The sequence below is a fragment of the Myotis daubentonii genome, chromosome 6 (genome assembly GCF_963259705.1).
Source record: "Myotis daubentonii chromosome 6, mMyoDau2.1, whole genome shotgun sequence".
Taxonomy (NCBI): domain Eukaryota; kingdom Metazoa; phylum Chordata; class Mammalia; order Chiroptera; family Vespertilionidae; genus Myotis; species Myotis daubentonii.
Genome location: NC_081845.1, coordinates 13140884 through 13168587, shown reverse-complemented (window position 1 = coordinate 13168587; position 27704 = coordinate 13140884). Strand labels below are relative to the sequence as shown.

The 27704-nt window shown below is 42.9% G+C and overlaps 1 protein-coding gene across 2 annotated transcripts in view; it reads left to right on the top strand.

Annotated features, from left to right (window-relative positions):
* The first annotated feature begins 2479 nt into the window (after nt 1-2479).
* Nucleotides 2480-27704, top strand: part of MAN1A1 (mannosidase alpha class 1A member 1) — a 155615-nt gene continuing 130390 nt past the window's right edge. Inside the window, exons 1-2 of one of the 2 annotated variants that reach the window (XM_059700208.1) lie at nt 2480-2762; nt 2975-3832. In XM_059700208.1, the coding sequence (XP_059556191.1) occupies nt 3218-3832 (615 nt within the window). In that variant the 5' untranslated portion in view covers nt 2480-2762; nt 2975-3217. Of the gene's footprint in view, nt 3833-27704 lie in introns of both variants that reach the window. The other variant, XM_059700209.1, reaches the window with a different exon arrangement.

Sequence of the window (27704 nt, the reverse complement as noted above, 5' to 3'; positions counted from 1 at the left end):
TAACACAGATGGGCGTCCTTCAATCCATATGCCATGATCAACCACTAATGCTAACTTCTTGTTTAACAAAGTATTAAAGCCAGGCTATACTCATAATAAGCCTCGGTGTATAAGAAATACAGGTAAAAAGAAAGCAATCTTGGAATAAGCTTCATAAAGGTGAATAGAAATAAGCAGAGCAGTCACTTTAAAATAGTTAAACACAACGCAGAGAAATCAAATTTAAGGGGTTTTGCCCCATCACCCCCCCCCCTTTTCCCCATTGATTCTAGAGAGGGAGGAGGGGGCAGAGAGAGAGAGAGAAACATCAATGTGAGAGACACATCTATGGGCTGCCTCCCGCAGAACACCAGCCTCTGGTGCATGGGATGATACTCTAACCAACCCAGCCACACTGGCCAGGGGAAATTTAAAGTCTTCAGGGGGAAAATCATCTTTCAACTATAGGTGATGGTTTAAATGTCCAAACTGGTTTGATATTACAATTAGGTTTGTAACCTCTCATTGCCATTTTAAGATACACCCAAAAGTAGATCTTAGGCATGGAACAGACTGACATATCTTGATGTGGGGTTGGGGGGATGAGGAGAGATAAACCAAAGAAGTTACATATTTATATGCATAGCCCATGGACACAGACAATAGGGTGGTGAAGACCTGGGGGCGGTGGGTAGGGGGAGGGTCGAGGGGGGTAAAGGGGAAAAAAATGGGAAACATCTGTAATACTGTCAACAAAAAAAATATTGAAAATAAAACAAACAAATAAAAAAAAACAAAAATGTAGATCTTATTGCTTTCCTAGAATACTTAGTAATATTTATTATAAATCAAAGTGTCTAAATGTTTTTGTGGCTATAAGAAATAATTCCAATCTTAAAACAAATAGATAAAATAATAAATCATTCTGGAAGAGATTGATTTTTAGGGTAATTAACCCTACATGTTTATCTATCTATCCATGAGGTAACTCAATTTTAAGGCTGATGTTGAAAACCATACTATTTCACAAGGATTCAAACTTTTCAATCTATCCACAGCTTTGAAAGAAAAATTACCATTCCATCATTTTTTAAAAAAATAAATCATTACTTTCTTTTCAATCCTCCTAAAGTTTGTCACCTTGCTTGGATATGCTGCACTCTTCTGGGCATAGAATTTCATAGCAGTTATCAAAATAACCAAGCTTTCATAAAGTTGGTTTTATCAAACAATAATTTCCTATCAACAGAAACGTTGGATGTATGACTCATTCCACACAAAGCAAATATACAACAAATAATGATGGTTAAAATGAATACTTAAATTAAAAGTGTCATAATAATTTTTGTATTTACTCTTGTATTTTCTCATCGCCTACCCCCTGTATTGTGGGCACTTTCCTGAAAGGGGCCAGCTGTTTGCTTTGTTTTAAGACAACAAGCAGACACAGAGCTCAAATCATGTTCCAGAGAAAGGTGAGGGGTAGGATGAGGCTGCTAAGAACCAGCTTTCAGAAATGGAAATCAGTCAACTTTTTCCTCTCGGATAACCCTTTATTTGCAGAGCAGCGGGGGAATTACGAACACAGTTTGGAAAATAATACTGTGTTGAAAACAGTCTCTTTTGGACCAAGTCCTTACTTCCATGGAAGTAGTCAAATCCAAGAGTTAATTTCAACACAATGTTCAAATGTATTACTTGAAGCTCTGGCAACAGAAAACTGTCTTCTTTAAATGGAAAATGTGACAACTTCTATGAGGTAAATGCATTGGAAAGTGGGAGTGGGTGGGAGAGGCACACGCTTTTTTTTTTTTTTTTTGTAAGGGGGAGAGGATGCATGGGAAGAATCCTAAGCAACCACAACACCCAGAGCGGTAACGATGGTAGACCCGGCTGCTCGAAGGCTCTCGGATCCCAGCTGCTCACCCAGGGACTTTTGGATTCATTGCTACGGGGCGTCGGCGGAACCCCTGCCTTGGGTAAAAAGCGGGCATTTGTGGGAAAGACGCGCTTCCATAGGACCCAGTGCCCGCGATTCCCCTGGAGACCGTGCCCTGGCCCGCGGCCCCCCGGGGCGAGCCCCACTGGACTCTGCGCGGGTCCGAGGTGCGCCCGGGAGGTCCCGCGTCAGCCCAGGAACCGCTTGGACGACTCGGAAACCACCATCACCGGGGCCCGAGGCCAGCGCAGGATGCGCTCCCCGAGCCCCGCCCGCCGCGCGGCTCCACTGGCCTCCGCCGCGGGTCCGCACTCCCTCCCCAGCGCCGCTCCCGCCGGCCGCGCGCCTCGGGGGACCCGGGACCTCCCCGCCGCCCCCCCCCCCCCCCCCCCGCACCGGCCGGGCCGCCGCGAGGCAGCCCTTCCCGTAAACTCCCTACCCCGCCCGGCCCCCTCCCCGCCTCCGCCCCGCCCCCGAGGGCCCCTGAGCGGCGCGCGATTGGCCCGGCCGCGCCATCACTCTGCGGCCGCGGCCCCGCCCCCGTTTCCGACCGCCCGGGAGCGGGGCAGTGGTGTTAGTGCTCGCGGGGCCGCGGCGGAGGGCAGCGTGCGGCACGGCGCGCTCCCCGTCGCCCGCGGGTCGGCGCACGAGCTAGCGGAGCGGCGATCGGGGCGGCGGGCGGCCGGGCTGCCAGCTCAGCCGCCGCCTGGGAAGCAGAGGCAGCTGGTCCGGGTCCAAGATGCGCCGGGGGCGAACTTGACGAGTCCCCCACCCACGCGGCGCGCTTCCAGCCCCCAGGGGCGCTCCCCTCTCCAGGCGGTGCCCGCACGCGACCCTGCTCCAGGTGTGCGCGGGACGCCTCGCCCCCCTGGGGACCCGCAAACTTCACCCCAAGTCCAGCGACTGGACTTGGAGGGCGGTGCCCTGAGCCCGACTCGCGAATCCGCGCCCGGGGAGCTGTCCCGGGGGCTCCCCCGGCCGTCGGAGGGCGGGGACCCGCTGGAAACTTTATCGCCAGCCTAGTAATTGCTGCGTTTTGCTGCTTCTCTCCCGCAGGGGCTGCAGCCAGCTGTCTGCCGCGCTTGCCGGTTTGCCAAAGGAGCCGCCCCAGGAAGAAGACCCGGAGGGGAGTTGTTTGCCCGGGGGCTACCTGCCGCCCAGCCCCGGGGTTGGGGCGGCCTGGATGCGCAGGACCCGGCCCCGCAGCCGCTGACGCCGGGCGGCGGCGAAGTTTGGCTGCTGAGCGGCGGGGCGCAGGGTCACCGGACAGCGGGCAGCCCGGCGGCCGCGGGGGGAGCAATGCCGGTGGGGGGCCTGTTGCCTCTCTTCGGCAGCCCCGCGGGCGGCGGCCTGGGCGGCGGCCTGGGCGGGGGGCTCGGCGGCGGCGGCGGCAGGAAGGGGTCGGGCCCCTCCGCCTTCCGCCTGACGGAGAAGTTCGTGCTGCTCCTGGTGTTCAGCGCCTTCATCACGCTCTGCTTCGGGGCGATCTTCTTCCTGCCCGACTCCTCCAAGCTGCTCAGCGGGGTCCTGTTCCACTCCAGCCCCGCCCTGCAGTCGCCCGCCGAGCACAAGCCCGGGCCCGGGGCGCGCGCCGAGGACCCGGCCGAGGGGCGAGCCCGGCGCGGCGAGGAGGGCGCGCCCGGGGACCCCGCCGCCGCCCTGGAGGACAACTTGGCCAGGATCCGCGAAAACCACGAGCGGGCTCTCCGGGAAGCCAAGGAGACGCTGCAGAAGCTGCCCGAGGAGATCCAGAGAGACATCCTGCTGGAGAAGGAGAAGGTGGCCCAGGACCAGCTGCGTGACAAGGCGGCGTACCGGGGGCTGCCCCCGGTGCGTTTCGTGCCGCCCATCGGGACGGTGGACCGGGAGCCGGCCGATGCCGCCATCCGAGAGAAGAGGGCAAAGATCAAAGAGGTGAGTGCTCGGTGCTAGAAATTCCTCCCTACCCGCCGTGTTTTGCAGGGAGAATCGACAAACCTCTGAAACTATTCATACTGTAATATTACAGTCTCGGGGGGCATGGGTGGAGGTTTACTACCTCCACCAGGTGTGGTGCCAAAGACTCTTTCATTTCCCCTTTTTTCAGTAGCGTAATAGATGTGGCCAGTTACCATCCGAGGTTGAATTCCGTTGCTTCTAACTTGCATGCTCCGGTGAGCGCAGGCCACACGAGGGAGGCATTAAATGCATGGGCAAGTAGTGTGCAAAACCTCTTTTTTCCCCATTGGCTGATACTGTTAATTGTCTCTGAGAACAGCGGCATTGAAGGTCCCAAACAGTCCCCAGTAAGACTTGGACGTGGCTTTGGAATGAAGCCAATGTAAACACTAAGCATCAATCACACATGATAAAAAGATTCTAACAGCAAGCCAGCACACCCCAGCGTTCAGGCATGTGGCCCCAGCCTGCCAGGTGGCATCCTGTGTGTGTGTGTACTTTCAGACTATCAAAGTGAAACTTGAGAACTTGCTACCATGGGGGGGGGGGGGGGGGGCGCGGGTGGCACACTGTATTTAACTTTTGAAAAATTGAAAAAGCCAAACCTACTGGCTGTTGCATTTCTGGTGTAGTCAGAAAAAGAAGTATTTCATGTGATGCAACAGGTTTGCCTCTACGGCAGCACAATGATGACAGACTTAATCTAGGACAAACATGGACTTCGATAAGTCTTTCATAATTTCCTTCTCGTTATTTTCATTTAGAACTTGTAACATGTGGTTAGTTCATGACTGGCTTAAAGCTGAAGGGGACCTTAAAATAATGTTAGACGGTCATTTTAGAGATGAAAGAGCCTGTTATGGATGGAGTCAGGACTTAAAACCTGGACTTCCTCCCTGTCACCTGTGTCACCTGTCGCCAGGCATGTGGACATGCCTCTTTTCACAGCTAGTCTGCCGTGTGAAATTATACCAGCCAGGATTTGTACACAGTCCAAGAGATGTTGGAACCCTATTAAAAAACATTTCACCTCACCTCTTGATTCAGATTGCTGAAATGCATTATGAAGGGAAGTCATGTTTTTGTCATTTTAAAGAATTTCAGAGTCTCTGAATATACATTTGGCGGTTTGACACTGGGTAGGCAATCAGGAGAGAAAGCTCCCTGGCCCTCCCATTTTCAGACAGGAAAGAGAATTCTGAGGAGGTGAATTGGTATTCAGCTTGAGTGGCTACAGAATGGAACACGCTCGATTGTCATAGGATTTGTGACTTTACTATGAGACCAGATGAATTTGGCTAAGCTGTGCTGGAGCAAGTTAAAGTGGATTTGAGTCCCTGTTAGTCTCCCTGGGCAGCATGCCTTCATCCCCCCTGTGCAGACAGCTTCCTTCCACAGCCCTTCAGCTTTTCTGCTTGGAGACCCTTCCTCAGGCGTACAGACCCCCTAGACTTGCAGGAATGGATTTTCACTCACTCCCCCTGACAGCTTTGGTCCAGCAGTTTGCCTTCCCCAGGAACATCTATCAGGGCTACAGAACGAGGAAGGCGGGAAAAGCTCTCCTTCTCACCAGCCATCTCCCTCCCCTCTTCATCCCCAGCCTCCTTAAAAATATCCCACCAAACCCATAGGTAAATTCACCCTAAATCTGTATCTGCTTATATTTTCCTTACGTTTGAAGCATTGTAATTGACATGTCTCGTGCTTCTAATTTCCCATGAGCTGCCAGTTAGTGGAATTCATTGTTGTCCAAGGAAATTATTTTAAATATTAAAGATGTATGGATGTTAAAAGGCTATTGGTCCTGACCAATAGTGATTCAAAGTGCATTTAGAGCAGACGCAGTGGGACAGTAGCAGTCATATTAGCAGCATGCATATCTGGCCCTATTAGGTTCATGCTATCTGGGTCTTTAAATCAAAAGGTCTTAATTAACCTTGGAAAGGGAATTTAGGTTGCCTTCCATGTCCGTATGTTAGCACCTAGATGTTTTGAAATTGCCCAGTCTTGCATAAAGTGGTGGAACTAAATGTGTTCTTTATATTCCATGTTGTGAGAATCCAAAAAAAAGCCAGCATAATTAGCTTCAGTATTTAGTCAAAGTCTAAAGGGAAGAAATGGATTATGGTTTTTCATCAGATTAGTTCAGGCAGATGTGTTCCTTTGTAAATAAAAATACCAAAGTAACTCATGTTAGTCTAAAGCTGGGCTGTAAATGTGCAGTTTCAGAGAGAAAAGAGTGGTTGCCCATTGTGAAGAGGGCACTGGACTTTTAACTTTACACATTTAGATTCCGTTCCAGGTACCGCTATGGACTCCTTGCCTTGAACCAATGGATCTTTGCCTTGGTTTTGATCTTGATCGTTCCTATATTTTATTGTTCTCTTTACATACTTAGGTTCTCTATTGCACCTACATGTGCTAATAGTTTTATAGTAAAATTAAAAGATATAGGCAAGTCTAATATTTTAGTCTAATATTGGGGAGTATAGACTCTGATTTCTGAGCCAAACTTTTATTTGGTTTAAAGACAGCCAATATTATTTTTGTATTGCCAACACAGTTGTGTTACTGGTACTGTGGTAAATTTTTAACAAATTTGTGCCCAGAGAAGACAATCTGTAATTTCAAATAGGATATTGCCTAGTGCACTCCACAAAAGGTATTATATGCTTTCTAGTACTTATTTGATGGATGTTCAATCTTGGTGTAAAACTTAAAATTGAAATTAAGACACCTATACACACACACACACACACACACACACACACACACACACACACACCCATGGTAAATTTGTAAATAAATTAACTCTGGAATTTCCCTGAACTTTATAAGACATATATAGTATATGTTTTCATGAGTTTGATCTTTTAAAAATTGTACTCAAGGTGTCCTTAGCTTTAAAAGCAGTATTAGAATAATGAAGCACAGAAGTTAGAAAAATTGTCAATTTCTCAAAAAATTAGGATGGTTTTTTTGGGGGGGAGTCCCCACCAACCCAAAGGGGTGGGGATTGTGGCTGATTCGCCAGTTGGGGGGTCTATCAGGTAAGGCATCAGGTCCTATCAGCGGTGGGTGGGGTTACTATTGGCTTCTAAACAGGCTTTAGTTTTTTTTATTACAGACCTGTTTATGTAATTATAAGTTTAAAAATATTTTTATTTTGATGGCTGATAGCTGAAATACATTTTTATACCTTACACTAGCTTTAGATTGTTCTTGAGTGTATAATTTATGTTAACTGTTAACAGTTAACCCTTTTATTAAAGATCAGACATAGGAATAATTTACCTTGGCAGATTAAAACAAAACTTTCATTTTGAAACTTAACTTTCCAATTTACTTACATGGGTAGTTCTGGTATGGAGAATGATTTTTGCAAAATAATAAAAGCCACACTTTGAAGACCTGTCTCTGAAGGAGCTTATTAAATACCCTTGGGTTGTTACGTTGCCTGTTTGCTCTCCCTGCTCTGAAACACACACACATTGAATATGGGCAAATGCAAACTTCCCCACTGATAGGACTGGTCCCAGAATAGGTCCTCATAGAGTGTTGCGGGAGGGCTCTCTCTCTTACAGGTAGATGAATAAATTTGGATTTCAACAGTGTAAGCACCGGAGTAGACACTGACTATTGAACATTAATATAGGAGAGCAAGAAAAGATTGTTAATAGATAATCATGTTCAGCGTAATTTTTCTGTAAACTGTTGGTAATCTGTCTGAGAGGAGTATTCTGTCTTCTTATCAGGTAACTTTAGATTCATATAAAGGAGCTGTAGTTAGGACTTAGAATCTAGCTAAGGGTGTGAAAAGAGGTAAATGCATTTTTGAGTTACTGCATCTGCATTTCTTATGTGAGCTACTAAACGAAACCATCTGGAGAAATGTACTCTAGAATTTCACATGTGTAAAGAATGCCTTTGTATGAGATCTGAATTTGTGGGAATTCAGTGGAGAATCTACATATATTTGTATTAAACTATTTCATAATTTATGGGAGTACAAATTCTTTCTTTGAGTGAGTTTAAAAGATGTGCCTCAAGGTCAGAGGGAGGGAATACCCACAGGTCTGTGTGAGTGCTGAGGACCAAGTTCACATGCATACCTCAGAGGTGTCACTGCTTAGGTTCCAGAGCACTCACTGCAGTAAAATGAGAGACGCAATAAAGCGAGTTGTAATCTTTTTGCTGGTGGAGGGTCTTGCTTTCAGTTTGGGGGGGGAAGCAACATCTGTGAAGTGTAATAAAGCAAAAGGCAATAAAATGAGGTATGCCTGTACATGGGCAGATCAAAACTGCCCTGGAGCCTGCTTCTACCCCATAGGCCAGTAGAGAACCTGTAGCCTTTTAAGTTCTTTATAACCTATACAACCATAGAAACGTATGTGGTTGTCAAAAATGAGTTTTGATTGGTCAAAATAGAAGCAGCCATTCTCTGAGCTCCAGAGATACTATGAAATGCCTTTCTCATGAGTAGACAAAAATGATAAAGGGAGAAACCAGCGTTTGGTAGCTTAAGGAAGAAATTCTTTCTTTGGGGAGACTTAAGTCTTGACTTTTCTTAGCCTAGTGCCTTGCTTAGTATTAAGTAATTGAACTATCTCTAACCACCCCCCGCCCCAACCCTTCATTTTTAAATCTGTGTAAAGGTCCTTTATACAAACTCGGCAAATTAATTTTTCTGTTACCAACAATATGCCCTAAGAATTACAACTCTGATTTTTAAAAGTAAACATATGCTCTAAATTATGAAGTATTGTATCTGGAGGAGACCTTAGAGATAGCTCAGCTATTCATTTTACAGTAGAGGCCACTGATACACAAAGATTGTTCTGGAAGTCATGTTGCCAGTTGGTGTAGAATTGAGTTGAGAATGGAAACCCCATCCTTGGTGAGTGTTGCTCACTCTCCTATCATAGATCACATCCTAAATAAAATGCCAAATAAGTGTTCATTATTTGCTGACCCTAATGCAGAGTACAAAGCACATACTAGTACAATGTAATTCTTCAGAATTATCAAATTGACCTCATATTCTTGTTAAGTTATGTTACCTACAGTAATTTTTTTTACTATATCTTTTTACCTACTGTAGTTTTTTTTCTAAATCTTATTACTGGCATGATTTAGAAGATTTCATCTTTCTAAAGCTGCCCAGGGAAAGTTTGATAGGCATTTTTCCTATTTATAAATGTCTCTGCAGGAAGCATAGCATATCTAATCATCCATTGGGCATTCTTTTCAAGGAGAGGTGAGGGAGAAAAATGGGAGGGAGAAAAGCAGATAGGAGAGAGAGCCTAGAGAAGTAGGCTGTGACAGCATGGGGGCTCTTTTAAACTTTAAATGTAAGAAACAAAAAAAATTAAAAAAGATAAAGATAACAAAACAGAAACAAAAATAAAAATAAGCAAATAAACTATCAATGTATATACTCTTTTGTTTTTAAATTATTTTTTAACTAATATGGTATTAGTTTCAGGTGTGCAGCACAGTGATCAGACATTTATAAACCTAACAAAGTGGTCACCATGGTAAGTCTAGCACCCATCTGTCACCATACATAGTTATTACAATATTATTGGCTGTATTCTCTATGCGGTACCTCACATCCCCGTGACTTGTTCTGTAACTTGCAGTTTGTACTTCCCAACTGTCCTCACCTTTTTCGCCCATCTCCTCACCTCTCCTCCCATCCGGCAACATCTCTGGTTGTTCTCTCTCTGTGAGTTGTTTCTGTTTTGTTTGTTGCTTTGTTTTTTATCTTTTACAGGTAAGTGAACTCATTCAGTATTTGTCCTCCTCTGACTTATTTCACTTAACATAATAACCTCTAGGCCCATCCGTGTTGTCACAGATAGGAAGATTTCGTTTGTGTTTTTTTAATAACTGAGTAACATTCTAGTGTGTGCGTACCACGTCTTGGTACGTATTCTTTTGACATTGCACTATGTGTAACAGAAGAACTGATAGCTAACCTGAAGGACTACATTTTTAAAAAAAGTAGTCAGACATTCAAAATTACACCAATCTATAGATCCTTCATTCCAGGAGCACACAGCTCTCTTCGCCCAAGTAGGTCCTGAGATTCTCTGATGCCCTTACCTTTCCCTGCTCCCTCCACTTGTAGCAACATGGTGGTAAGCAGGTCTGGTTCTGAAGTCAGATGCATGCCCTGGGTCTGAACTGGGCCTCTTTCATTTACAAGGTTTGTGACCTTAAATAAGTTTTATTTTGTTTTTGTTTTTGTTTTTTATCTTCCAGAGCTTCATTTTCTCATTTGTAAAAGGGGGATAATAAAAGCACCCGTTTTTGTTGGATCAGAAGGCTAAAATGTGACCCTCCACACAAAACACTTAGAATCTGGTATCAGGCATGTAGTGAGTGCATAATAAATGCTACTTCCTATTAGTACTGTTTTAGTTATTGCCTAAAGCTGTTAAGCCAAGATTATGTTGTTTCATATATACTATTTGATAAATCAGGGACGTGGGTAATAAAGTTTCAAAAAGTTAGCAAAAACAACTTCAAATACGTTTGATGCTTAAAGGGATCACAATGATCTTTCCAGAAAAGCTCTCCTTTTATTGTGGTGCTGTCAACTCTGATTTTCTCAGATTTCTGCCACATTTCAAAAGGCTTAGGTATCTTTAAAAGTATATACTTCTTCAGCTGTGTACTTCAAAATATGTGGTAAAGAATTAATTTGTCTTTTCCTCACAGTCTAATGTGCTTGTTGCTGAAGTACCATCTTCTGAGAGTAACCACAGTTCCTGAGTTATCTCCTTATGCATGGAAATGGTTCCCCAAAATAGAGAAAGAGGTTGAGTCAAGTGCATTTTCACCTGTTTTGTCTTTGGAGGAATGTTTTTAAGAAGAGAGAAGAAAATTGTTTTCGACTTGGCAAACATTTATATAATTATGATCAATTCTATAATCAGAGCTCAGTCTGTCACTTGATAGTCAAAATTCATATACAGCAGTTGTTCTTTATAACTCAATGACTTGGGGCCTTTTTTGAGAGTTTTGAGTTTAGCTTGACTAGGATTTCAGGCCCAGAAGGGCCTCAGAGAGCCTGAAGCCCAGTCCTCGTTTTATAGATGGGAAACAGTGCACTCGATCGGGATAGAGATGGGAACTGCCTCTTAGTGCCCAGGCCTCGCTAAGCCTGTGCTATCTCAGCTCTAATGGCTTGACTCCACCTCCTGCTCAGGCCTGAATGGCAGGCCAGCACCAGAGCTTCCTGAGACCGTCCATCCTAAGGGGAGATGAGACATCTTTGCTGGGGAAGGCTTATCCTGAGAAAGCAATACTGGCTAATTCCTTCGCTCTGAATGCAGCAGCTCTGCCCCTCCCCCACTGAGTCCTGATAAAGACTTCTGAGATCAGTAGGTGCTTGAAAGGAAACCTAATGAGATTAAGGTTTAAGAGCATTTAAGGGGCGAAGCCCTCTTTTGTGTCTGGGATACTCTGGCAGTTGCTTTAGGTACTTTAGAACGCAGCAGGCCCGCAGATAATTCAGAACAGAGGCAATAAAATTAAAAGGCACAGGTAGGTATCCTTCCTGGTGGCTTGACATTTGTAACTAAATTGCCTCCCTCACTTCCTTTTTTCTGTCAGTCCACTGGCTCTTAAGCTTAGCAGAGGCGCAGTCCCTGGTTTTCTGCACTACTTTTGATCACTCTCATCTACAGCCTTTCACCCAGTGACACTCGGGCCACATTATATGGACTTTCAGTGGCAGTTTTCCACGTATTGATATGTGGGCCTCCCATTGATTATCCTCCAGTTCTCAGAGTGAGAGGCCTGCCAGTGCGGGGCTGGAAACCTGATGAAGGACCCCAAGTTCTGCAAGGAGGAGTTGAAGAGCAGCACTGAAACAGTCTCTGTTGCGACACTGGACGGGATGCCCATTTGCCTGGGCCAGTCGTTTATAGGGAAGGGTGTGGCAATAATTATGTACCCAGGCTGTGAATGACGTCCAGAGACATGAGCTGTTGCTGAAATCTCCGTATCTTCCAGATCCTTCTTCAGTGATGGCATTTTCAAAGTCCTGCGAAGAACACTCGATTCCTCTAAGGGACTGGAGAGAGTCAGAACCTAGAAGGCCAGGCCCCTGGCCCACTCTGCCGGTGGCCGCATCCAGCTTTCCTGAAATGATGCGTGGGGGCATGACTTCTGACCCTGGTTCCTCTTTAATAAGATTATGTGCTGGAACTACTCAAAGGGAGGGCGTTTCCTCGCTGTGTCTGTCTGTCAGGGCATCCGGCAGAAGGACAGACCTGAGGGATGAGTAAGGCAGCGCAGGGGTGTGTGCCCAGTCTCCGAATCTCATTCCCAGAAATGTCACCATCAGGGCCTCCCTTTCGTTGATGTATTGCTTCTTACAGGCTGCTGTGAGAAGTATATCACTAAAGCGGCCCAGCAAAAATGGTTATACTCTGAGATTTGTGTTAGCAAGAGTGAGAATATGCTTGTAGAAGAAGTAAGCATCTTTCATTGTGTTATTTCATTATAAACGAATGCTTGCTTAGGAAAGAACCTTTTAAAGGTACACAAGAGTAGGAAAAAGAAAAATAAATCCTTCAGTCTGTCACTCAGTCACATGTAGTGTCAACAGTATACCTACCCCAACATATAGGTTATTTCTTTCTACAGTTGCAGCCACACTACACACACACACACACACACACACACACACACACACACACACACTATATATATATATATATATATATGTAATTTTCATTTTCTTTTAATGTGTCATTGTACGGTAGTATAATATATGAAAAAAGATCCTAGTTTTTTTTTTAACCATTCCCTTGGTCCTGAACAATTAGATTATTTACAGTTTTTTTGTTTTTATAAAAATTGCTGAGATAAACACCTTTGTCCATTAAGTTTTTGCCTCATTTTTCATTGCCAGCACATCCGGAAGTAGCACTTCCCTTTCCTAAAAGGGGAAATGAATGGGTCAAAGGATCATTATATATTTTGAGGAATTACTTTCCATAAACAATTTATACTTCCTCCTATAATATAATGAATGTAGGCTATTGAATCTTTATTACTTTCATAGGTGATAGAACAGTATCTTGTATATTTAATTTGCCTTTGAGCAACATTTTCTCTTGTGTTGGTTGACTAACCACATTTCCTCATTGTGAATTGTAAACTACAAGGAAGTTTTTAAAGGAGCAGGATTGGGAAGCACGCAGAGCTTGGAGGCTTATTGGGTGGAATATCAGAGAAGGTGGCTCTAACCTGGCTTAAGGGACATGGACTCTCGAAGGAGGCAAAGTCCTGAAAAACAATAGAGAGCATTTTATTTTCAAAAACTTAGAAGCCCAGCCAGTGTGGCTCAGTGGTTGAGCGTTAACCAATGAGCTAGGAGGTCATGGTTCGATTCCCAGTCAGGGCACATGCCTGGTTGCAGGTTCCATCCCCAGTGTGGGGCATGCAGGAGGCAGCCGATCAATGATTCTCATTATTGATGTTTCTATCTCTCTCTCTCCCTTCCTCTCTGAAAGCAATAAAAATTAATTTAAAAAAACTTACAAAAAATTTTTCTCTTGTCTGGGTTGGGACCTAAGATAAAAAGTAGTCTTTATTGATAGGAGCACAGCCTCGTATTTATTGGGATATGCTCAAGATCCCCAATGGCTGCCTGAAACTGTGGATAGTACCAAACTCTATATATACTATGTTTTTTTTCCCTAGACATACATACCTTTTAACTTGAAGCACTGTACGGTTGTCTTTGGCTATTCGAATTGCCAGCATCACTACTTTTGTGCTTTGGGGCCATTATTAAATAATGTAAGGGCTTCTTGAACACAAGCACTGCAATACAGCAACAGTTGATCTAAGAACCCAGAGGACGACTAAGTGACTGACAGTGGGTCTGGGGGTATATACAGCCTAGATACTCTGGACAAATGGCCGATTCACACACCAGGGTTAGTGCAGGTTAGGCATTTTATCATTTTATCATACTACTCAGAATGGCACACAATTTAAAACTTATGAATTGTTTATTTCAGGAATTTTCCATTTAATATTTTTGAACGGTAGTTGGCCTTGGGTAACTGAAACCACAGATAATGGAGGACTGCTGAAAACATCTATGTCAGCTAAGCTCCCACTGGCTTATCTTCACTGTTAAGTAATAGTTGGGGTTTTGCATCACATATTTTAGGAAGTATGGCATCTCTGGAGATCTGCGAAAGGGGGGGAGAGGATCTTTCTCTTTTTAGAATTCATCAGAATGATTTCCTTTTATTTTAAGATTATAGTTGAAGATCAAAAGTAGTCCAAATAGAATTTCAGAAGTGATTTATTGATGCCAGAAAATTGGCAAGTCTTACAAAGTTAAATTCTTAAAGAGAAAATTAACCAAAAGGAAATCATTCATAAGAATTCATAGCAGTAACTATACACCTTTATGTGTGAAGGGGCAGGCCAATCTTTTGTATGTTAGAAGCCTTCAGTTTTTCAAATAGGGTAAATGTATTTTTCATCTAAGGTATTTATTTTAGAATAAAAGACAGGCATGACTTGTTTATGAAGTTTGGGCTTGTTATTTTTTATTTTACTTTTTGCTAATTCCTCTTAATAACGTGGTTTTAGACCTGCTTTTTTAAGATGGCAAAGAGGTACATATTTCAAAATGCACTTGTAGTCTGACCTTGGTTAGTTCATAAAAGTCTTCCTAGTGCCAGAACTGTTTAAATTTGGCTTTGAGACGACATTAACATGGTGAATAACAGTTGACATACGACATTATTTTTATAAATTGTGGTTTGAGATAATAGTAATTTTAGAATATTTAGGATGCTGTTCTCTAAGATGTGTTACTTTTGTAGTCAAAGTGGCCTATAAAATGGCAAGTACAGGTTTTCAACTCGTAGTTAGAAATGCCTCAAACGGTTCATATTGTGTATTCAGGAGTTTTTAGCCCGAGTCAGCAATTTTATATGGCATTCTTAATAAGTTTAAAAGGAATTTTATGTAGTTCAAAAGCGTGTTTTATAATTGGCATGTGTTAATACGTTGTGCACATTCACTCCTATTAAGCATTTTGGTTAGTCTTCATTACTTAATCCTCCTAGGGGTTACTTAGCTTAGAGTGTGTGATGAAGAATTCAGTAGCTTAAGGAAAAAAAAAAGTGGGGGTTGGTCAATTTGAGGAACATAAAAAATGAAGAAGATTCATTAACTACTATTGAAAGCTGCTTTAGCAGTTAGGGTGAATAAAAAGTATGATTAATTAAGTGTTCCATCAGTAATAAGATAGAATGGCAGCATAGCTTGGAAGTGCTTCTGTCTTTTTCTGCCTCCAAGAGCACAGAATCTCCGTGAGGTTGGCTGTGAATCTGCCCCAGAGCCACCATGCTGAGCAGGAGAAAGAGCTTTCTCCTTATCTGTCCACCGGTCAGCTAGCCCTGGGCCCTGCCCATAATGAGACCCAGTAAATATTTGTTGAATGAGTGTGTGTTTTAAAGCAAACATATGCAGAGGTTAAGTGTGACAGTTCCCACGTTTATATAATCACATAATGTGGAAGTAGAATCCAACCATCTTTAGAGCCCCTTCCGCCATCCTCATGGCCTACAAGCCATTGTCTTCTGAGGGGACACTTGACTTTTGTTTTGTTTTTTTCATTTTAAAATGTATTTTTTATTGTTGATAGTATTACAAATATCTCCCTTTTTTTTCCCCTTTTCCCCATCCTCCCAGCTCCTACCCACCCCCCAGGTTTTCACTACCTTAATGCCTGTGTCCATGGGCTATGTGTATAAGTATATAAGTTCTTTGGTTTATGACACTTGACTTTTGATAACAGTCAAAAGTGATTCAGAACTGCATCTAGTGAGTGAATAAAGAATATATCCATGGAGGAAACACCTTTTCCAGTTTTAAAGTTGCTTTCAGAATAATTTATAAAATGAAAAACTGTATTCATTTTCTTACATGACTTGTAAACTGACTGTGAAGGTGGCTCATAAAATACCTTTTGAGTAGCTGTAATACAGCTGAAATAAATATAGATACTGGTGAGATTCCTCCGAAGGTCCACACCTCCTTGAACGTAAAAGTTCCGTTTCATTTCGGAGTTCGCCTGCTTTATTTTTATACCCAGCATTTTGTTTTTCAGGTCCAGTAGTCCACCCTTAGCCATGGTTTTGCTTTCTGCGGTTTCAGTTACCTCTGGCCAACCATGGTCTGAAAATATCAAATGGACATTTTCAGAAATAAACAATTCAGACGTTTTAAATCGTGCGTTCTTCTGAGTAGCGAGATGAAATCTCCGCTGTCCTGTGTGGGGTGTGAATCTTCCCTTTGTCCAGCATTTCCATGCTGTACGTGCTCCCTGCCGCTTAGTCATGTAACCACCCTGGTTATCAGATCGGCTCTTCCTGGGTGCCGGTGCTTGTGCGCAAGTAACCCTTATCATCAGAAGGTCAATGAAAGCCTAACGCGATGTCACAATCTCCATGCCATTCACCTGTCACATAGGTATGGTGTCCTCTCACATCATCACAAGAAGGGTGAGTACAGTACAATAGGGTATTTTGAGAGACCACATTCACTTAACTTTTGTTGCAGTATATTGTGATATTTTATTATTAGTTTTTGGTAATCTTACTGTGGCTGATTTATAAATTCAACTTTATTATAGTTATGTATGTGTAGGAAAACACATAGAATATATAGGGTTTGGTATTATCTGTGGTTTCAGGCATCCACTGAGGATTTTAGAATGGATCCCTCAGTGGATAAGAGAGCGCTGCTGATTTTAATTTAGGTAAAGTTCTCATTTATTTCTGTCCATTATTATCTAGAAATTGGACTACATTAATAAGAACCGTTTTTATTTTTGTTTTACATTTTAATTTTATATATGATACACCTAATTAAAGGTGTGTGTTTTTTCCTATCCTAGTGAAAAAATTTTGAGGGACAATGGTGTTTTCATAAGTAATGCTACACTGAAATGAAAAGTTAGGTGTTATTTTCCACAAGAGAAATTAAAATTTAATACAAATTTTCTCTATAAGAAGGTATATTTGGAGAAAGAACTTTGTTTCCTAATTTAATATTGTTATCTCCTGAAAAGTGCTATCTCAAATAAATATTTGCATGGTACAAACTATGAATTTTGTGAATTTGCAAATGGTCCCTTTTCAAATGCATTCTGTAGATTACTGTTAGATGAACCTTCTTAAAATAACACTTCTCTCCTGTTGCCCAGCTCAGAGGTTTTAGTGTTCCTTCATTTCCTATGGAATTAGCTACTCAAAGATTCACCTGGAGGGCATGTTTGCTGACAGATTGCTGGGCTCTGCCCTAAACGTTCTGATTCAGTAGGTCTGGGTGGGTCACAGAATTTGCATTTTTAACATGCTCTTGGGTGATGCTGACACTGCTGGACCTGTGACTAAAGTTTGAAAAGTGTTGCTCTGGAATGAAGTTCTAGCTGCTTAGGCTGACATTAGTCCTAATCTACAGATCTGCCTTGGTTTGCTCCTTGAGTCCTATCTCTCTCTCTGTTTTAAAAATATTTTTTTATTGATTTCAGAGAAGAAGGGAGGAGAGAGATAGAAACATCAATGATGAGAGAGAATCATTGATTGGCTGCCTCCTGCATGCCCCACACTGAGGACTGAGCCTGAAACCCTGGCATGTGCCCTGACTGGGAATGGAACTGTGACCTGTTGCTTCACAGGTCTATGTTCAACCTCTGAGCCACGCCAGCCCGGTGAGTCCTATCTCTTAAGTTAGAAGGGACTCTGCCTCAACTAACTCGCATAGTCACTGTCTCCAAAACACACCAACTTTACAGCTTTGCCTTGCTTACTTTATTTCTCTCAAATGGAGTGTCTTCTCACTTATTCAGAATCCTTGTCCTTCATGAAGTTTTCTCTCACATTCCCAACCTTTACTGATCTCTCCCTTCTGCAAATTCCCCTGGTATTTATTATTTGTATTTGGCCTGTGTGTGGCTAATTTTATATATTATCTTCCAAGCAGACCCCCTAAGTGTGGAAACACCTTTTCCTTGAAAATATCTCATAGGTTCATGGCCCAGAATGTAAAGTGGAAGGCAATTTGTCTTAAATATAACCAAAATGAGATGCATTTTAAGCGTGTCACCAAAATTGTAGGCAGATTAGAATTGTGGCAGCGGGGGAAACCCTTCTGGGACTCCCTTTCCACATCTGGGAAATGGAGCTAATAATTCCTTTGCAGAGTTGTTGTAAGAATTAAAGTAGAAGATATATGTGACTCTCAGCACAATGCCTGGCATGTAGCATAGCCAATAAACAGTATTTATTTCTTAGCGACTAGGGAGGGGTTGATTGAAATGATAGCTTGAACTTTTCTTAAGAAAAGCGGTTGTTCATAAGTAATTGGATTCAAGAAGTCATTTCCAGGAAAGGAAAGGAAGTTTTGGCTGGAGTATTGCCGTGTTAACCAACAGTTTGTATTGCTGCTGCCACCTTCCTTTGTTGTTGTTGCGAAATCCCTGCTTCCTGTGGCAGGAAAGTAAGCATTCTTTTGCCTTGTTTCAGTTGTTATCTCATAGAAGTGATGCTCATCCTTAGGAAAACCAGTGTCCAGTTACATCTGGCTTCCTGGCCTGCTATCACTCAAATACTCAGATTCTTTGATTGATTGATTGATTTGGCATGACGGGAATGGGGGGGTTGCAGGGGGAGAAGGGGGAGAACAGAGAAGAATGAAATCTGGAAAAATACCTTAGGGGCAAAGAAATATTTGTGAGTGCAAAAGCTGAAATGTTTCATTCAGAGATAGCTATGAGTGTAAATATAGCTCAATAATTAGGCATATGGTGCTTTCATTTAGGAAGTGTCTACTACACCCTTTGTGATAAGATCCGTTGAATATTAGAGCTGCAGCTTTAACCACGCTGGGAGCAGAGATTCCTAATGCATTTAAAACAAGAATCGAAGAGTGAAATGGAAAACAGAGTTAATAATTTGTCCTTGGTTGGTTTTAATCTGCTCTTTATTAACTTTGTAGTTTATGCCTGGAGGATTAGATTTGGAAACAGAACACCAACGAATGTTCTTAAAGATTTACTTCTTTTTATCGCAACATTATATTCTTAAAGACTTTCTGAAGAACATTTTGACTGAATTTAGTCTTAACGTAAGAGAGATGACACGTTGTTATGATTCAGTCTAAAATATTAGGAAGCCTTTGATCTATGATGTTATTTTGAACTTTAAGTTGTTTCCTGTTAGATTTCAATGTGGGATTTATTTAATAAAAACTTATTAATAGAGAGAGGTAAAGATATTCTTTCCTGGCTATCCATATGTTTTTATCTTTTCTTGTTTTTTTCTAGTCCCCCCCCTTTTTAAGCTCCACCCCACCTATTGTTTTCAATATTAGAATTTTAAATGTGCTTGCTATTGGTAGTAAGGAAAATAAGAAAAGTACAAATCAAAAGATGTTTGTATTTCCCATGCCTTGTGAAATGTTTCTAAGATTGATTGAAGACTAATAGACAATTGTAATTTTATATATAGAAGGAATATATATCTTAGAATAGGATTCTAAGATGAACTAAAGTACAGAGTTTTAAAAACAGTTGCCCTCAGGGGAGTGGGGAGGGAAGATTCTATTCTGTTCACCTATTCCTTTCTTAGTCTTCTTTAATGCAGTGCCATTAGAATATGCCTGGAAGTTGTATATTTGATTCTGTGGTTGTAGTTCTCCACCCACCTGTGATCTAGAGAATTACACTCTAGATTTTCATAAGGTAAAGCCACAAGAATTTAGTAATCTCGGTTTTTGGGGACTAGGAAAAAGTTTGATAAACTGTACTGCCAGGTCTGAGTTAACTTAGTATAGATTCCTCATTAGGAAAACTACTCTGGATGTTTGTATTCTTGAGAAGTCAAAGTTTTGACCTAAACCCTCTACTTTAACTTTGATGTGGTAAGTGAGGTTTAGGATTTTATAATCATACTAGAGGCCTGATGCACGAAATTCATGTAAGAGTAGGCCTTCCTTCCCCGGGCTACCGGCACCGGCTTTCCTCTGGCACCCGGGACCCAGGCTTCCCTCGCAGCCCCGGCTTCATCCAGAAGGTTGTCCAGAAGGATGTCCGGTGTAATTAGCATATTACACTTTTATTATTATAGCTATGCCAGAGGTAATCAAGTATTTGGCTTAAGTTAGCAGTATCTTTCTGCCATGCTTTTTACCCATCCCTGTTCATCGTCTTCCATCCGCTTGTGTTTTCTCTCAGAGAGAAGTGATGCTAAGGACACAAAGGGAGAGAGACGAGCAGCAGAGGAGGGATTATATATATTACTCATGTCAGATTACTTGGTGATCAAGGGGTGACTGGTTAGTAGGGACTGAGCAGCCCTCTTGCTTCCAGGAACCTTGAGAGGTGAATTCTAGACGTTGGCACTGACAGATCACCTTTTCCCTGACCGCTGGGCACTGGCTGCTGCGCTCTAGGATTCCTGAGAGAGAAGGCTGTCTAGTTGTGTGATTGGTTACTATATTTGCAGGCCTTTGGTTCTCAGTGGGATTGCTCAAAAGCTATCTCAGGAAGGAAATGCCTTTGATAGATCTGAAATCTCATTCATCACCATAGTGTCCCCAAGGTTTTCCAAAACATGGGAGATTTCACAGATAGCACTTTCAGGGGCTGATCTGAAGGTGCTAAACCAAACCGACGGGGAGGGAAGGTTGTTCCTCCACCTCTCCGTGAGATCACTGCCCCTGTTCTTCACCCTGGAGTATCCTGTTTCACAACCCCAGAGGCACGAACAGTTGATGGGCACGAAAGAGTGTCTGTGTATATAATGCACCCAGCGTTTTCCATCTTTATATAACAAGACCTTAAGTTAGATATTTCTTTCTTAAACGGAATTTTTGCCTTAAGATTTTTTTTTTATTCTTCACCTGAGGATATTTTTTCATTGATTGTTAGAGAATTGAAAGGAGAGGGAGAGACAGAGAGAGAGAAACATCGATGTGAGAGAGACCCATCGATTGGTTGCCTCCTGCATGTTCCTGACCAGTGGATCGAGCCTGTAATTGAGGTACATGACCTTGACAGGAAATCGAACCTGGGACCCTTCAGTTCTCGGGCCAAGGCTCTATCCACTGAGCCAACCTGACTCAAGATTTTTAGTCCTTAATTAACTCTTAAACCTCAGCTATTCATTTGCAGGTTTATTTGGTTTATGATAACAACAACAACGCCTGATAATATTTTCTTTAGATTTAAAATAGAGGTGGTCCGTTAAGACCACACATTTAATAAAAAATACAGCTTCTTAGTTATGCTCCTCCCAATGGAACATATGTTATTCTTCTTGTTCAGAGAATGGTCTCCTGAAGATTGATCTAAGTATAATTAAAGCAACCAAGAACTAGATGTTTGCACTTTCATCTTTGCAACAGATTTTTTTCTCCTTTACAGTTTTAGTTCTAGAGGGATGAAAGTGTAAAAATAATTACAGCATACCATTTGCTGCGTGTTTAACTTCTTGTCAGGCACTATGCTAACAACTTTATATACATAATCTCATTTAATTTTCAGAACAACACTATGAATTCAGTGTTGTTTTCCCCATTCGCTTGAGGCCAGGAGGGTCAAGCAAATTGCCTAAGGGTACAGAGCTTCTGGGTGCCGCACCTGGGCTTTGACCTTGGGCACACTTCTTCCTCCCCCTGCACCCACTCCCAGTGGGCACCCCTGAGCCCTCACCAGCCCCCTGCCTGGCCCTCTTGAGGCTCTTACCCACCTTACTTACTAGTAAAGAATGGGACTCCTGTCTAAGTTACTCCTTTGCCTGAGAAATAGGAGGGAAACCGGCTTGAGTGTGGACACCATTTCCATCTCAGCTTGTGGCAAGCAACATACTGGATGTTTTTAAAACTTAATTCTGAAAGTAAACCCATGATCAGTTTCTTTGGAAAAGCTTCTCTTAAGAGTAATATTGTGTTCAACAGTAAGTTCATTTCTATCATTGTGTGTTAATAAATGTGTATAGATCTTAATGATATGTATAGACAAAATATATACATGATTATGTGTGTGTATATAATTATCTAAAATAATGCTTTATGCATTAATGAAAGTAATTGGGGAGAGTTCTGGAAAGTTGTTTAAATCAAAATGAAGAGAAAGAAAAGAGTCTCTAAAAGAAACTGTAATTGTGCTTCCTTTCCTCCGCCTAGTCTTGGGGCCAATATAACGCCTAAATTTTAGAGGAAATAATTTTGCAGTTATTTAATTTTTAAGTGAGACATTTCATAAAGGATGGCCATAGGAACATAAATGAAATGTGACTTTTAAATTCATAATGAGGTAGATTACCAAAAGAGATTCTGTGAGTCAAAGTAATACACTGTTACTGACGAGACACGCATGTTTTTTACAGAAGTGACAACCAAAGCATATTGAACTGGTCCTAAGCTATTACTCTTTCTAAAGTATATGCAAATGGGAAATACATTAACCATTCATATTCAGATGTTTAAAAACATAATCTTTGTATTATTTTCCTTTAGTAAATCAAATTAAGAAACATTTCCAATAGTCCTTCCAGAAATATTTAGGGGCCCCACCCAGTGGCACTGGAGGGATTAACAGTAACAGCTGCCAATCCGGAATCCTAAGAGACAAGGAGTGAGAAGCCAGTGGGAAGTCAGATGGTTTTTGTCCTTTACTATCTGACTTATTTCACTTATACCCTCAAGATCCACCCATATTGTTGCAAAATGTGGAATATAAAACAAGAAGGTAAAGAACACAAAGCAAAACAAACTCACAGATACAGACAACAGAATGGTGGTTACCAGAGGGAAAAGGGGTGGGGTGAGCAAAATGGGTAAAGAAGTCAAATATATGGTAACAAAATGGAAACTAGACTTTTGGTGGTGAGCACGCCATAGAGGATACAGATATCAAATTATAATGTTGCGCACCTGAAATGTTATTAACCAGTGTTACCACAATAAAAATAGATAATTTTATTTAGGTCAGTGTGATGATTGCTTTAGTAGGGGAAGTGCAGGGTGTGGTGGAAGAGCGCGATAGGGATTGTTAGCTCAGATTTGGGGGTTCAGGAACACTTTCAAAAAGTAGTCAAGTATTAGAGGAACCTGAAGAGGCCAGAAGGGTCAAGCAGATTGCCCAGGGGTTCAGTAGGAGTGGGAGTTAGCCAGTTGAAGGGCAGGATGGAGAAGGGTGCAGAAATAAGTGGCCTGTGTGAGACTCTGGGGAGAAGCTAAAGAGCCAAACCAGGGAAGTGCTGGTAAGAAGGTGCTAAGAAATGGGCCAGAGGAGTAAAGCAGAGAATAATCTTACAAGGTATTTAGGCTTTATCTTGAGGTCACTGGGAGTCAGGTATCAAATTTGCATTTTTTGGATAAACTTGAGTCAGGGACACGTGTTAAAAGACTCTGCAGCAATTCAGGTGAGAAGTGATAATGACGTAAATGCAGAAAGGGATCATGGAGATTAAGAAAGATCCTTGAAATATTTAAAAAATAACATTTACAAGCCAGGCAGCATCTGTGGTCACAGTTCGATTCCTGGTCAGGGCATATGCCCGGGTTGCCAGCTCGATCCCCAGTGTGAGGTGTGCAGGAGGCAGTCGACCAATGATTCTCTCTCTCCCTCTCCCTCTCTGAAACCGATAAAAATATATTAAAAAAATAACATTCACAGAACCTTGTGAGCACTTACATGGAATGAGAAGGAGGAAATAGAGTCAAAGTCACTGCTTAGGTTCTTGGCTTGTGCAAGGGGTTGGTGAAGGTGGGTACCCAGGTGAAAGAGGAGTGGAAAGGTATGATGGATCTCACTGGAGGTGTTTTGCTCCAAATGAGAAAGATGTCCAAGAGGAGAGGCTCTCTTGTAGGCAGTTAGAAATACATATGAAGCACTGCAAAGAGAGGCCTCAACTGAGGACACCAGTCTGAAGACCATCACGCCATGGAAGTAAACCAGCTCCCTCAGAGATAGTGTCCTATTAAAAGAGTCAGGGCCTACAGCCCGAGGAGCATCAGCGATTCAGGGGTGTGCAGAGGAAGAGATAACAGACAGGGAGCCATCATAAGCACAGCGAGTAATTCGCAGAGCGTGGCACCCGGGAGCATTTTGGGATATTTAATATTTTAAGGATTGAGTCTCAGCACTGTCAAATGCTGCTGAAAGGCAAGAGAAGGAATGAGAACTGGCCTTTGGATTGGTAATAAGCAGGTAGAAAGTGCCCCCTACTGGGGCAGGTTTAGTGGCCTCTGGTGGAAACCACATGCAGTGGAGGTCAGGAGGTACAGAGACAGCTCTTTGCAGAGGGCCACAGTGGCCACCACTGGCGAGATGGGGTGGTAGCTGCAAGATGATGGGGCCACAGGAAGACTGAGTAGAGAAACTGGCAGCCTGCTGGACACCGCTGAGCACACAGTGGGGGCTGGCCGCCATGGATTGTGACGGTTCCACCTGCTCATTTGTTTGATTTTTTCTTTAGCATGATGCAGCCACTCTGATATATGTGGAGAAGGCAGGCAAGTGGATTGACCTAGTCTTGGGTTTTTTCCAAGTTTGGATCAGAGAGAAGACACATGGTCCCAAGGGCTACTTTTGAGAATGTGATACAAGGATCACTGGTTTTTGAGAATGCAAATCCACTCAACTTAGGCTAAAGAAATTGGGGAGGAATATTTCTTATAAAGATAAGAGGGACGTGTCTCATGGATCCAAGTCAAGAAGTACAGAAAGACCTCACAGTGCCTGGAAGGCACCTTGAACCGGGACTGCTGTTTCTCCCGTTTCTTATTCTGAGCTTTGGTCTATAGACACACCTGCTCTATTCTCTCCTCTGCAAACAAACACCTTACAAATCAGCCCTCTAGTTTACATGGCTAATGAGTTTAGCTACTAATAGAGATTCTTTTGAAAAGCATCTCAGAGACTCAATTCCAAATTCCCAGAATGGAGAATCTGACCCAGCTGTAGTTAGGTGTCTAATTAGCAATGGCCGAGGGAAGGAGTATTGATTTTTAGTACCAGTGTAGCTATGGCACAGTGCCTCCTGAGCGTTGGAGAGGAGAGGGTTGCCTGGCTGCACAGCGGTCCCCCACTATCTCTGCCGCACCAGCTGCATTTATATTCTTGGAGGTTTCTGTGTGGGGTTCTGGTATATAGTCACTATAGGAAGTTCTGCCCTCTTGAAATTATAGTTCACCAGCATTAGCATTTTCATATTGTTCCATTAACTGTGATACAAACGCATCTGAAAAATATCAGTTCAAGAACCAAGCACACCTGCCCTGAGATGTTCACTATTTAACAACAAACCGTATTGCTGCTGCTTCACAGTGGGATGAAGTCCAAACATTTTCACTTCAATGGTGACCAATTATACAGCAACACACATAAAGTTTGATTTCAAATTTGCAAAAGAAGCAGGTCTTAACATTCATCTTTTGAAAACCCTACCTGTCCATCAGGACTCAAAATCTCATCAATTGCACAAATTCTAACTTGTTTCTGTCCTTCTTCAGTGGAAAAGCATTTGCCTCTCTGGACTTTCATGTCTTGCTTGTTTTAATCCTCTATAATATATTTATTACATTTTTACTGTTAAAGCACCACATTCAAAGGCAATGAGAGGAAAGAGCTTTGTTACTTAGGAACAGCCGGACCCTGTGTAAGGACACATGCCTTTCTCATCTGGAGAAGGGATGATAATGCCTACCTTTCAGTGGCTGATGGGAGCCATCAAGTGAATGGATGCAAAACTATTTACGTCCCCTCGGATGCACATATTAATTATTTAGGAAAATAGTCTGGGGGTTGAAAGGCCAGTTTCTAAACCCCATCTGCCACTTGGTAATTCCCAGCATAGCCGTGGCTGAGTGTCTGTAGTGCTTCCTTGTCTCAGGAATATTGTGAGCCGAGTTAGTTTCCTGTCGCTGTTGTAACAAATTATCATGAAAACAGCAGCATAGAACAAGTTAAAGTCCCCAGTTCTGTAGGTCAGATCTAAGTGGCCTTGTTTGGTTTCTCTGTACCGAGTCTCATAAAAGCCTGGCTTCTTACCTGGAGGTTCCAGAGGAGAATCCACTTAGAGTCCATTCAGGTTGCTGGCAAAATAGAGTTCCTTGCAACTGAAGGGCTGGGGTCCCGTCTCCTTCCTGGCGGTCAGCCAGGAGCCTCTCCACTCCCAGGCTGCCTACACTGGCGTTCACACTGCCCTGCTTTTTCACACCGGCAGCCCCTCAGGCAGCAACCCCTCAGGCAGCACTGCGCAGCTGCACCCCTGGTCTGCCTTCTGCTGAAACTCGTCTGCCTCCAGATAAACTGCAGTCTCCGCTTTGAAGAGCCCAGATGACTAGATTGGGGCCACCTGGATAATCTAGGCATATAGCTGTATTTTAAGGTCACCTTAATTATCCTCATGCAACTTTGATGACATTTTCATTACATCTGCAAACTCTCTTTTTGCCATGTAAGTGAACATATTCTCAGGTCCAGGGATTGGGGAGTGGACAGCTTTGGTGAGGGCGGGGAGGATGGGGTGAGGAACACTTAACACCTGTGGATACGACGGGTGTGATGCAGTGTGTGAAGCCAGGTGCAGTCCCTGGCGTCCAAGAGCTACTCAATAGACATTGAGAATTGTGAGGCCTGTCTGTGGTTTGTGTGACCAGCCAAACTGTTTCCCAGGAGGTATTTTGTGCTACAAATGACTAGTAGGGGTAACTCACCCCAAACGAAGCCAGATTGTATGGTAATTTCTTTGTATAAGCAACTATAATTACTATATGCAGGTGAATAGGGAAGAGAAACCAAAAATGTATTAACATGTGGAAAGTATCTCTCTATATAAAAGGCTAATATGCTGTGTCTGACCGTCCGACCAGTCGCCATGACACACACTGGACACCAGGGGGCAGACGCTCAACACAGGAGCTGCCGTGACACACAGAGAGAAATGGCACCTAGGACCTGGTGCCCACAAAGCAACACTCAGCTTCCCCCAAGTCAGACACAGGCCCCGCCACCACCCTGAAGGGACAGCCCACCAAATCGCAGCCAACACTGCCGAGACCCCGTGGTGCAAAATGCAGCCCACAGCCCAGCCCAGCCCAGCCCAGAAACGGTCACTGTGGGCCCTGGTTAATGACGTCACGTAGCAACACCTAGCTTCCTCTCCCTAGTGACAACTAGTCTCCTTGCAGTTTCTTCAGCCCAGGAACACGACTTGCTTTATAGCCAAGTGCAAACATTTCGCACTTTAACCAAATGTCTGTGAAGCGTTTTCCCGTGCCTCATCTCATTTGATCCTCACAGAAGTCCTGGAGTAGGTAGAGAGGAGACTTGGTGGAATCCTATTTTCTTTTCATTAGCCGGAAAACAGAGATTTATAAAGTTTAGAAGTTTGACCCGACTGAAAAGAAGTAAGAAATGGTGGACTTTGAAGATGACTTTAGGTTTTCTCACTGCACAGAATATAGTCAAACACTGCTACAGTTAAATATTTCACCCTTTGTTCTCCCTGCGTGATCTACAATAATAATCTGCTTCATGTTGATATTTATTGCTGTGTTGCTGACAATTACCTGAAAGAGAAGTTGGTGTGCTTCACTGGGCTGGAAAAAGTTTAGCTATATCAGAAAGCAGGTCTAATTAAGCAAGTTTATTCTGTATCTATAAAAGGCTAAGTTGACTCGCACATGTGTATGCCAATCGCATGCGTGTGTTTTGATCTGTCATTGTCAATTGTGAATTTGGTTGACACTTCTATTATAGAGAAAGGGCAAATAGCGATATTAA